The sequence below is a fragment of the Siphateles boraxobius genome, unplaced genomic scaffold (assembly GCF_051911475.1).
Source record: "Siphateles boraxobius isolate OS27281-9 unplaced genomic scaffold, OSU_SipBor_1 6, whole genome shotgun sequence".
Classification (NCBI taxonomy): Eukaryota; Metazoa; Chordata; class Actinopteri; order Cypriniformes; family Leuciscidae; genus Siphateles; species Siphateles boraxobius.
The window spans coordinates 41,484,054-41,495,788 of record NW_027509186.1 but is presented as its reverse complement, the minus strand read 5'-3'; the positions used below and the strand labels follow the sequence as shown (position 1 = coordinate 41,495,788).

Below are 11,735 nucleotides of genomic sequence, written 5' to 3'. Positions count from 1 at the left end.
TGGCAAACATACTGGCTCTTACACAGGAGTTCAGAGAGGACACAGATATTGTGAGACTGTATAACAGTTTATTATTTAGAATTTGATGCCAAACAGCACAAATACTAAAAGTTGACACAGTGTTTTCAAAAGCCCTGCTTTGAAGATTTTTTTTTTTTAGATTCAAACATCTCTATAATAAACCACATTTTCATTTCAGCACCATTTTTACTACTGAATTCATGCATTCATGTGTTTAACAGAAAAGATTCTGAATGGAAGTGTGTGTGTGAGAGAGAGAGAGAGTGTGTGAGTGTGTGTGTGTGTCTGAAATGCTTTCAGAACTCAATAGAGACCAGAATGACAGTGACGTTGTCTGCACTGCCCCGCCTCACTGCCTCAGTGGCCAATCGCTGACAAGCAGCCTCAAAAGGCCCCGCCCCCTCGCTCTGCCCCTCCTTCTGCTCCACAGTCTCGTTCTAAAATAAATAAAAACTTTAACATACAATGCAAACAGCAGTAATTAAAGTAGCATTGAGAAAAAATACTAAAGTGTTTATTAATATTCTGAATCTTTTTATTTGTTCATATTTTCTGTTTTCTTTTTAATTTTAGTTAAAGATTTAGTAATTTTGTTGTGCGTTCTTGTCTTTTTATTATACGTCCTTAGCAATTAGCAGAAATAAACTAAGTTTAAGTTTTTTTACTACTTCGTATTATTCCAGTTAACGTTAATTTTATTTCAAGTAAAGAAAATGTTTATTTACCGTTTTAGTGTATTATAATAACCCTGACACAAAGCAAAGACTAACAAATATGAGGGCGAGGAAATTAAAATACACACCTCTAGAACGTCGAGGACGAACTGAACGGCTTCATCTGCAGAAAACACTTTAAAAAGCCCGTCGCATGCCAAGAGAACAAATCTGAATAAAAACACACACAAAAAACACCAAAATCCTTTTGTGTTTCACTGAGGAAAGGAAGTCCTACAGGTTTGGAGCCGCATAACAGTGAAAATAACTTCAAGTAAACGCTGTGTGTGTGTGTGTGTGTGTGTGTGTGTGTGTGTGTGTGTGTGTGTGTGTGTGTGTGTGTGTGTGTGTGTGTGTGTGTGTAAGAGAGTGTTAAACCCACTTGTCGTTTCGGCTGATTTGGCAGCGCCGCAGGTCTGGAGTGGAGATCACACCACAGCGCTTATACTGACCGTCACCTAGAGAACGAGACACTTCCAGAACTCCCAGCACACGACCGTCCCTGCACACACACACACACACACACATACAGTTACAACGACTGTAACCAGTATCCAAGAAGCTCTTCAGGTGTGCACACACGCACACACTCTCTCACACACACACACTCTCACACACACACACACACTCTCACACAAACACACACACACAGATAGTTACAACGACTGCGACCCGTATCCCAGAAGCTCTTCAGTTGCACACACACATACACTTTCTCACACACACATATATACACACAATCTATCTCTTTCTCTCTCACACACAAATATATACACACACTCTCTCTCTCACACACACACAGTTACAACGACTGCGACCCGTATCCCAGAAGCTCTATGGGTGCACACACACACTCTCACACTTATACAAACAAACACACACTCAAAGACTTACACACACACACACTCACTCACTCACACACACACACACTCACTCTCTCACACACACATACACAGTTACAACGACTGCGACCCGTATCCAAGAAGCTCTACAGGTGCACACACACTTTCTCACTTACACAAACACACACACACACTCAAAGACTCACACACACACACACAGTTACAACGACTGTAACTCGTATCCCAGAAGCTCTACAGGTGCACACACACACACACACACACACACACACACACACACACACACACACACACACACACACACACACACACACACACAGTTACAACGACTGTAACCCGTATCCCAGAAGCTCTACAGGTGCACACACACTTTCTCACACTTACACAAACACACACACACACACACACACTCAAAGACTCACACACACACACAGTTACAACGACTGTAACCCGTATCCCAGAAGCTCTATGGGTGCACACACACACACTTACACAAACACACACACACTCAAAGACTTACACACACACACACACACACAGTTACAACGACTGTAACCCGTATCCCAGAAGCTCGACAGGTGCACACACACTTTCTCACACACACATACACACACACACACAGTTACAACGACTGTAACCCGTATCCCAGAAGCTCTATGGGTGCGCACACACACACACACACACACTTACACAAACACACACACAAACACTGAAAGACTTCCACACACACACACACACACACACACTCACTCACACAGACACACACACAGACGCACTCACTCCCACACACACACACAGACGCACTCACTCACACACACACACAGACGCACACACAGACGCACTCACTCTCTCACACACACACACTCTCTCTCTCACACACACACACACACACACACACACACACACACACACACACACACACAGACGCACTCACTCTCTCTCTCTCTCGCTCACACACACACGCACTCACTCTCTCATACATACACACTCACACACACCTGACCGTCCCGCCTGCTCTCTGGATCCTCATGCGCTCCTCATATATAATGGGATTGTGTTCCTTACTGAGAGCCAGAGTCACACATTTCCTCTTCCCAGAATCCTCAGCCTGCTCCAAACGACACAGCACTGCCTAATACACACACACACACACACAGAGAGTTTTGCATTGTGGCATTATTTTCCCCCAAATCAGAACAATAGGGGTTTTACAGTTTTGTTTTCACGATCGCTAGAACACATTTCTCAATACAGCCAGTTTTGCAAAACTCTCCACAGTTCTTTACCAACTTTCAGCAGTTCATTTCACATCCAAAGCGCACTAAAACACTTCACACACACGATCACTCATAAAACATGAGCTAAAAACACTAAAAACAGAATGAAACTCTCTACTGGTAAGAGTTCACTGGTCCATTACATGCCAGTACAAAATTATTCTGAGGTTTCCCCTGTTGCGAAACTGAAGGATGAACATCTGTAGGTGTTCAGCTACATATAATTGTTTTGATAACATACATTTTTTTTTTTAGATTTGGGAATTATTTAAAAATGGTATTACTGTAGAAATGTAGCAAATTGTGGTATTATTGAGTTTGGTATTATGTTGTATGGTATGGTTGTATGTATGTATGGTTTTGAACTAAAGTGTAAACATGCAGATTAGCCTGTAGGGCTTCATTCATGACATTTTCGTAAATATACGAGTAATTTGTGCGTAAAACGGACCTTCCTGAAAACTGTCCTCCGGATTTACAAACGCTTTGTAAACATCATGAACTCCAATCATTCGTAGTATCTCATTTTGAAGAATATTACTGAATATAAAAATGGTTGCTGCAATACTCTTCAAAATGAGATACTACGAATGAAATTAAAATGCAGTTAAGTTCAAATGTTTTACACACTATTTACTTGTTGATACATACAGGTTTACATTTATTTCATACCAACTTAACATTTAAAAAAAAAAAAAATTCATCAATTCGAAAAGTTTCCTTTAGAACGGCTTTACAAACTATTTACACAAACATTCATGTTTAATTAATGAGGCCCATAGAGTTTGTGTCTGACTGAGAAAAGTGTAATTTGAAAGATTAATGTATTTTTGTTCCAAAGCAATGGAAAATGATCCACAGTTTACACTGATGATGTGCTCACTGTGTGAAGAGTTCTATAAAAGTGACTTAATTACTGAGAAATTGTTCCTAGCGGGATGTAATACGCATAAAATCTGAATAGAAATATTTTCAGTTTTTGTGTTGAGACTTACTCTACTGTCTCCCAGGTTTGCCACATACAGAACATCATCAACCGCCAGCATACATGTGGCCGTGGAGCCATCCTTCCACGCGGGCTTCCTGCGAACACACACACACACACACACACACATTTACATTTGCTATCTAAATGGGTACATTGCATAGACATAATGGTTTTTATACTGTACAAACTGTATTTTATCCTCTTACACTAACCCTACCCCTAAACTTACCCATCACACAATTGTTTTGCATTTTTACTTTTTTTAAAAATTACTTTTACTTTAAATTATTTTATTTTATACCAGATTTACAAATGAGGAGGTTTTTTGGAGATTGTGGTCAATTCTGGGTACAAACTTGTCCCCAAAATATTGTTAAATAGGTACACACACACACACACACACACGCACACACACACACAGTTTTCTTGCTCTTAGGCTCAGAAGCAGAACTCACTGGCTAGACGCTTTCTTCAAAAAATCCTCGTCAGTTTGACGGAAGGTGTCCAGCAAACACTTCCTCACCAGCTTTTCCAAACTCTCCACATCACCTGAGAATCAAGATGCATTATGGGTACTGAGTAGGGCTGCAGCTATCGATTCTTTTTGTAATCGATTAATCTAGCACTTAATCGATCGATTAATCGAGTAATCGGATATTTTGTGTGTGTGTGTTTTATTAACAGAATAGTTATATTAAACTTGTGTCTATTTCAGTTAAAGCTGTTATAAGTTATATACTATAAGTTATATAGTATGCAAGTTATAAAGCTATCTCATATGTGAATTTTCCTTTAAGATGTTATAATATAACCACTCTAAGCATATTTGTGTATTCTGGTAGTTTAATGCTGAAGAAGAGCTGTAACGTGACTTGTTGAACACACAGTAAAAGCTGACGCACTTTTTGTTCCGTGCGTTTTAACTGAGAAATGAGTACTCCATATCTTTATTAAAAACCAACAGGCTGGGGACTTGCATTTTTTGTTGTTGTCTGTATTTGGCAGACGTGAAATACAAACAAGGTCTCGCAAAGACTGCAATACAATATTTGTTCCTCCATCACGTCCCGGTGTGTACAGTGAATGCATGCTGAAATTATTGTTGCGTGGCTACATAAAAGTTTAAGCATATGTGATGCATTGCTGCAATCGGTCTGACTGGCGTGTGTGTGTGTGTGTGTGGGTGTGTGTGTGTGTGAAGGTTTTTTTTTTAGGCTATACTCTTGCAGTTGAACGTGATAGTTACGTTTACTACTTAAACATGTCATCAAAGCTAAAAATCATATCTAGTCAAACCGCATCACGACGACATCGCTACAAATACAGTATGGGATTAAAATCAGCGAACATCAATAGGCTTAGACTACGTTACCTTGTTTCAGCGAGTTAAGTGTATTAAGTGAATTAAGTGTGTAATGATCCCACACTTTAGACAATTTCTGCCGTTTATTTACATATTTATTCTCCGCCATCGCGCTAACTAAATTCAAAATATATGCTTCCTGAACAGGTCCGTGTGAATAAACGGTCCGTGTGAAACAATCAAATCCCTGAGCCGCGCGTATAGTGCGCGTCATAGGAATTTAACGAGGCTTCGAGGCAGAGTTTTTGCCTCGAGGAATTTTTGTAATCGAGTAACTCGAGCAATCTTTTCAGCCCTAGTACTGAGGTTTATTATTGTAGCTTTGAGTGTGACGAGGATCAGGCGTTTACCTTTGGGAAACTTGCTGACCAGCGTGTGATGAAGATTGTCAGCAGCAAATTGCGACGCTCGAGCTCCAGCGTGACCATCAAACACTGCGAAGTATGCGAGCCGAGAGCTGTACACACACACACACACACACACAATTTATAATGTGATTATACTGGCAAAAGTATAATAGATAAATGGATTGATGGATGGATGGACAGAACAATAGATAGAATGATAGATGGATAGAATAAAAATAATAGATAGATTAAAAATTATCAATAGATAGATAGAGATATAATAAAATGATAGATAGATGGATAGATAGAATAAAAATTATTGATGGATGGATGGATGGATGGATGGATGGATGGATAATAGATAGATAGATAGATAGATAGATAGATAGATAGATAGATAGATAGATAGATAGATGGATGAATGGATAGAATAGAAATGATCGATAGATGGATAGATAAGATAGATAGATAGATGGATAGATAGATAGATAGATAGATAGATAGATAGATAGATAGATAGATAGATAGATAGATAGATAGATAGATGGATGAATGGATAGAATAGAAATGATCGATAGATGGATAGATAAGATAGATAGATGGATAGATAGATAGATGGATGGATGGATGGATGGATGGATAGATAGATAGATAGATAGATAGATGGATGGATGTGTGCAGTCACTCACACTTGTGGAGGTAGATCAGTGACGCTCAGGTCTGGAAGCAGAACATGAGCATCTTGCATCTCTTCTCTCTCGCCACGTCTCGCTGAGACAAAACCCTGGAGTTTGGGAAGATCTGCTGGGACACAGAAAGAGATGGAGAGATCATCACAGGTCTTCTCTCTCTCAGTCGAACACACACACTCACACACACACACACACACACACACACACACACACACAAACACACTCTCTATCTCTCTGTCAGCAACACAATGTGTGCGAAAGCTGAAAACCTTTACAAACTTTCTTTTCCTCTTGATTCTGGTCTTCCACTTCTGTCTCCTCTGAGCTGACGTCTCTCTTCCTCTTCTCACCTCGTTCCTCATCCTGATGTTGGGCTTTAACTGAAATCATTCAACAAAACTTAATGATTAAACCAAATTTCACAGAGAAATAGATGTGTTGAATCACTTCCTAAGCCATCCATCTGCATTAATACAAGTAAACTCACAAAGATTTGAAACAGACATTTACATGCACTCAAATCTAAACATATTAGCAGTAATTTAACTTAATATGCAGTGTCAAGCACATTAATTTAACTTTTTAATAATTAAATTAGCACTTTAGTATTGTAGAAATGTGTATTGTAATACTGAAGCCAGGCTCGTGTGATCAGCATTTAGCCTAACTGTCCAATTTGTACATTTAACTGTTCAAATCACTCACTTTAACACCAAAAATGCATAAAAGATTATGATTATTATAATATTTGTGTGAATTAACCCACCTGGATCATTCGCAGGTTCTGGAAGATCATCAAATAAATCCATTTCGGACCCAGATGTGAATAACGTTAAAGAGTCTGAGGTGAAAAGCTTTTTAGCTTCTGATGAACCACGAGATACTCACCGATTCTCTGATCAACTGACACACGTATACCAGCAGATACACTCTAAAATAAATAAATATAACGATACCGATAGTCACAAAAATCTATTGTTTGCTTTTTAGAGAGTAAAAGAGAGCAAATCAGCAGACTAAGGACAGGCGCTGTTTGAAAGTGAGTGTTTTTTGAATGCAGAAGCTAGCAGGCTAATGCTAACTGAATGAATTTGAAAAAGGAAATGTAACGTTTCAAAATTAGGCCTATTTTTAATACCAATAAACAGGTCGTAATATCTGTGACTAGCTGTTATTATACTTACAAAGCAACTCAAACATACTTTATAAAGTAGGAATACCAAGTAGATTTTTGTTTAAAAATTATGGTTGGTTCTACATATTCGTCAAGCGTTGGTGGTATAGTGGTGAGCATAGCTGCCTTCCAAGCAGTTGACCCGGGTTCGATTCCCGGCCAACGCAAAACATTTTGGTTTCATTTTTTAAAGAAAAAGCATTTAAACTACAGACATTCTTGCGCCATAAAATGTAAATAGTAGTACGTTAGAAGTAGAACACTCTAAAACAGTTGCTGAAGTACTGTCAACTTGGATGTTTAAGTCATTTCGACTTAAAGTAACACCAGGTAACTTTTGCTCTCGGGGTCCCTCTACAGTTGGGAAACAGTATTGTCCTCTACTACTGTCCTAAACTCTGTCATCTTGAATTCATGCCTGTTCCACAGTGAGAGCGGCGCGGCAAGAGTTTTGGGCGCTGCGGCATATTAAATATATTACAAATAGTTTTTCAGCGTGAGAAATACGTGGAGGGAGAGCGTGACAAAAGACCGAAATGAGTGACTGTCACGCTCAATGCGTGACACTTGACAGCCCTGCGATTTTAAGGAAGTGGGGGTGGTGGTGGAAGTGACGTATATGCCGTAAAGCAGTCGAGTTTTGTAGTTCTCTTTGTTCGCCGGTTACTACCCGAAACCCGAAGTTTAAAAGTAGGATTAAAAACGCTACAGACCCCGTCAGGCTATGGCAGACGTGTCATTCAACCTATTGTAAGTCGATGTACCATCACAAGAGACTTGGAAATATATTATGAAGGTTGAAAAGTTACCTGGTGTTACTTTAAAATAGGCTACATTACTCTGACTTAAACATGAGTTTTCAAACGTATTCCGTTACAGTTACAAATATCTTCATAAAAAAGTATTCAGTAACGTAATCCAAGGACCACAATTCGCTTATTTCACACAGCCGTTATTTTGAAATCGAAAGCGAGGCTCCGGTGGGAAGAAAACCGGAAGTGTCGCCTTTAATCATAGAGTCGCGAATGTGAAGGCGTATTGTTGTGTTTAATGTGGAAATTAGTTATTCTAAAAATGTCCATACATTTCTTTCATACTTTAGACTATATACAGTGAAAATCATTTATATATTTTTTTTCAGAAAGTAAAAAAAGAAGCAGGAACTAACTATATACATATCCTATATTGGATATTAACATCCAATAGTGTAAATCGCGGCAGCAGCTTCAGGTTGGTAGTCCTTATTAGTTACTTCCGGTGTTCTTCCCACCGGATCCTCGCTTTCGATTTCAAAATAACAGTGCGTGAAATAAGCATATATAAAAGTAATGTAATCTGATTACTTTTGGATTACTTCAAGGTAAGTCAAGTAAACATAAATATCATCAAAGTGCTTTTATTTAATGTGAATTTAAAATTAAAAATAATAAAAACTAGGCTATTAAAATTAAGCAATCGTGTTTTGTTTCACCAAATAGCCCCGTATAATTATATAAAAGGCTATACAGACATCTAGTGGCTATAGTATTGTATTACATATGGTTTTATTCTTTATTTCTATTTATTTAACATGTACAAGGGAAAAAAATATTATAGTTTAAACACAACATTAAAAAGTTTACACACCATCTACATATTAGTCTATTTCAAAATACATGTTGATCAAGGCCGTGATCTTTCACTGACTGACCCTGCGGCGTTAGCCTTTTTTATGGGGACTCTCGTGTTCATTTCTACATTTCCAGCTCATTTTCCTTTAGAAAACGTACACAACACTGCGATTGTACAAACTATGGAATTTTAAATCACTGGCAAACACTACATTTTAGCTAACATGATGTCCGTGCTAGTCGTAACTGCAAATTTAGATTTTGAGTTCATACCTGGAAGGCACTTATGTAGTGCAAGGCATCATGTATACGGCGTATAACGTTACCCACTTCTTTATCAGTCGGCACAAAGAGTAACGTTATACGTTCTTTGGTCGGCATTGCGTATATCCACTTCTAAATCCCCTCTGATGTGCATCATTTAGTAGGCTAGCTAATCCAATCTCATGTGAAAAAATCCCAGTCAGGGCCGTACCCACCACTGCGGTCCCCGGAGGTCCGGACCTCAGTAATTTTTTTGAGTGTAAAAAATGAAAGTTGTGAAATAATTGCCTAATATTAACTCTAATTTGGTGCCGCAATGATTCGCCCTTCTCATCTGAGCTGCTTCAGCACTCAAACACCCGCTCGTCAATGTCTAAATGTTTGAGACCAATCAAAGCAACGCGACGCTTCATTAGTTAACGATAAAGTTTTAAATGACCGCCAGAAATAATCAGTTTGATCAAAGACAGTGGGAAATATACGCTCAATTTAACAACACGAGCATCTTATTAAATATATTGCCATTATTTTAATAAATATTATGTATAAATATATTCGTAAAACGTACCTCGAATGTGTTCAAATATTTCCCGAGTATCAGCACTGGGACTTTTCACTGTTAACTCACTCCGCTTGTCTGTGTTTGCCAACTTGCATCATTAAGCCAGAAGGTGGCAACAAGTGACTGTCTTTATGAGAGAGCAATTGAACCATTTATTAAAGGATTGGTTCACCTCGAAATGAAAAATTCTTAATAATTTACTCACCCCAATGCCATCCAAGATATCCATGTCTTTCTTTTCTCAGTGGAAGAGAAAATAAGTTTTTTGAAGTTTTTTTTTCTTTGAATAATGGACTTCAATGACAACCAAGTCCAAATCAATGCAGTTTCAAAGGTCTTTAAAGTGCTTGAAAATGCTGTGCACGATCGCAGCTGAGGAGGGGTCTATATCTAGCGAAGCGATAGGTCATTTTCAAAAAATATATATATATATATACTTTTTACAATTGTTCGGATTAAGCTGATCTGCAACGCGCCGGGAACTACGTCATCACGTTGAAGGTTGACGCTCGATGTCTCGGGACCGTGCGAAGCATAGACATCAGGCTTGTTCGACTTGAACCGGCGCTGCAAAGACCGATCGGTTGATGACATCAAAGTACCGCGAGAGCGATTCAAAAGCATAAGGAGCCGTCTGCTCTCTAATCGCTCTCGCGGTACTTTGATGTCATAAACCGATCGGTCTGTGCAGCGCCGGTTCAAGTTGAACAAGCCTATAATATAGGGTGCTTCTCATTTCTTATTTGTGCATCCTCGTTTCCTTTCCTCGCGTCTCAGCTCCACCCCCTGTAGGATACGAGGGAAGGCTGCAAGGAAAGAAAACGATGACGGAGGAATCGAATGAAAGCTTTTTTATACATTGGAATAGGCTACTTGATCGCTCGAGCGTCACGGGCCGATCTCAGATCCAGAAAAGCCCCGAGCTCTCGCTGCGTTTCATTATATACCCAGAACTCATTTCAAATCTAAACATCATCTACCGTGGAAATTTACCTGTATTTGCTAGCAGTGGAAAATTAGCATTCAGTCAAATGGTCAGAATGTGTTAACTCAAAGACACCCTCCAGTGTGGAAGATGTTTCTAAACTTCCTAAGTACTTTATTACTTTTTGGTTTACTTCTTTGGGAATGAGATATTTGTACCAGTCGCCCCGAGACATTTCAAATAATATCAAACATGTATAAAATTCGATGATAATCATTCACATTAAACCATTTAGATTCTTGTGTGAGTTTGGGAGAACTCTGCCAGGATGAAGAATGGGAGAGAGAAATGTAGATTAGGATGAGGGAGGTGAGACCTTCGTCTCAATAGTGCATGAGGGGGAGTTCAAATGTTAGTTAAATAGAAAAATCCACTTTTCTCAGGATATAATTTTTTGTCTAGTAATTTGAATACAACATTCAAATTACTAGACAAAAAATTATATCCTGAGAAAAGTGGATTTTTAGGGGTATAGCTCCATTGACCTCCATTCATTCTGCACTCGTCCTGTGAGCGCCCTCATATGGAGCCAGAGTGGAACTGCAACCAGTTCAGAAACTGAGAGTGGAAGTTCTCCCCTTATTAGACATTCTCTGGTATCACATGGAAAGTCCTATAATTTTCAGATATTAGTAAACAAGTGTTTAAGAGAATATTGTTCTGCAGGATATCTCAGTGATGTATGATAGATGAATAGGGAAGTCTGTAGTTTGAGAGCATATGTTATTTATGAGGAATATAATTTTTTTTAAAAAGTTTTATTATACTATAATAACATACACTCACCTAAAGGATTATTAGGAACACCTGTTCAATTTCTCATTAATGCAATTATCTAATCAACCAATCACATCGCAGTTGCTTCAATGCATTTAGGGG

General features: G+C 38.7%; 1 protein-coding gene and 1 non-coding gene across 4 annotated transcripts; one reads left to right on the top strand and one right to left on the bottom strand.

Moving 5' to 3' along the window:
* Nucleotides 1-48: 48 nt before the first annotated feature.
* Nucleotides 49-9,902, bottom strand: ilkap (integrin-linked kinase-associated serine/threonine phosphatase). 3 transcript variants are annotated; one of them, XM_077207447.1, is made up of 11 exons: nucleotides 7,446-7,543; nucleotides 7,028-7,192; nucleotides 6,531-6,641; nucleotides 6,259-6,373; nucleotides 5,573-5,679; nucleotides 4,315-4,408; nucleotides 3,867-3,954; nucleotides 2,593-2,726; nucleotides 1,117-1,236; nucleotides 824-905; nucleotides 49-458 (listed from the first exon to the last, which is right to left on the bottom strand). In XM_077207447.1, the coding sequence occupies exons 2-11, from the start codon at nucleotides 7,068-7,070 to the stop codon at nucleotides 318-320; spliced, it is 1,035 nt and encodes a 344-aa protein (XP_077063562.1). In that variant the 5' UTR covers nucleotides 7,071-7,192; nucleotides 7,446-7,543; the 3' UTR covers nucleotides 49-317. The 3 variants fall into 3 exon arrangements, with proteins under 3 accessions (XP_077063562.1, XP_077063563.1, XP_077063564.1); XM_077207448.1 differs by having other exon boundaries at nucleotides 6,259-6,370; nucleotides 7,028-7,763; XM_077207449.1 differs by lacking the exons at nucleotides 7,028-7,192; nucleotides 7,446-7,543 and adding an exon at nucleotides 9,878-9,902 and having other exon boundaries at nucleotides 253-458.
* On the top strand, nucleotides 7,531-7,602 carry trnag-ucc (transfer RNA glycine (anticodon UCC)). Its single transcript has one exon. It is a non-coding gene; the product is annotated as a tRNA-Gly (tRNA).
* Nucleotides 9,903-11,735: the final 1,833 nt, after the last annotated feature.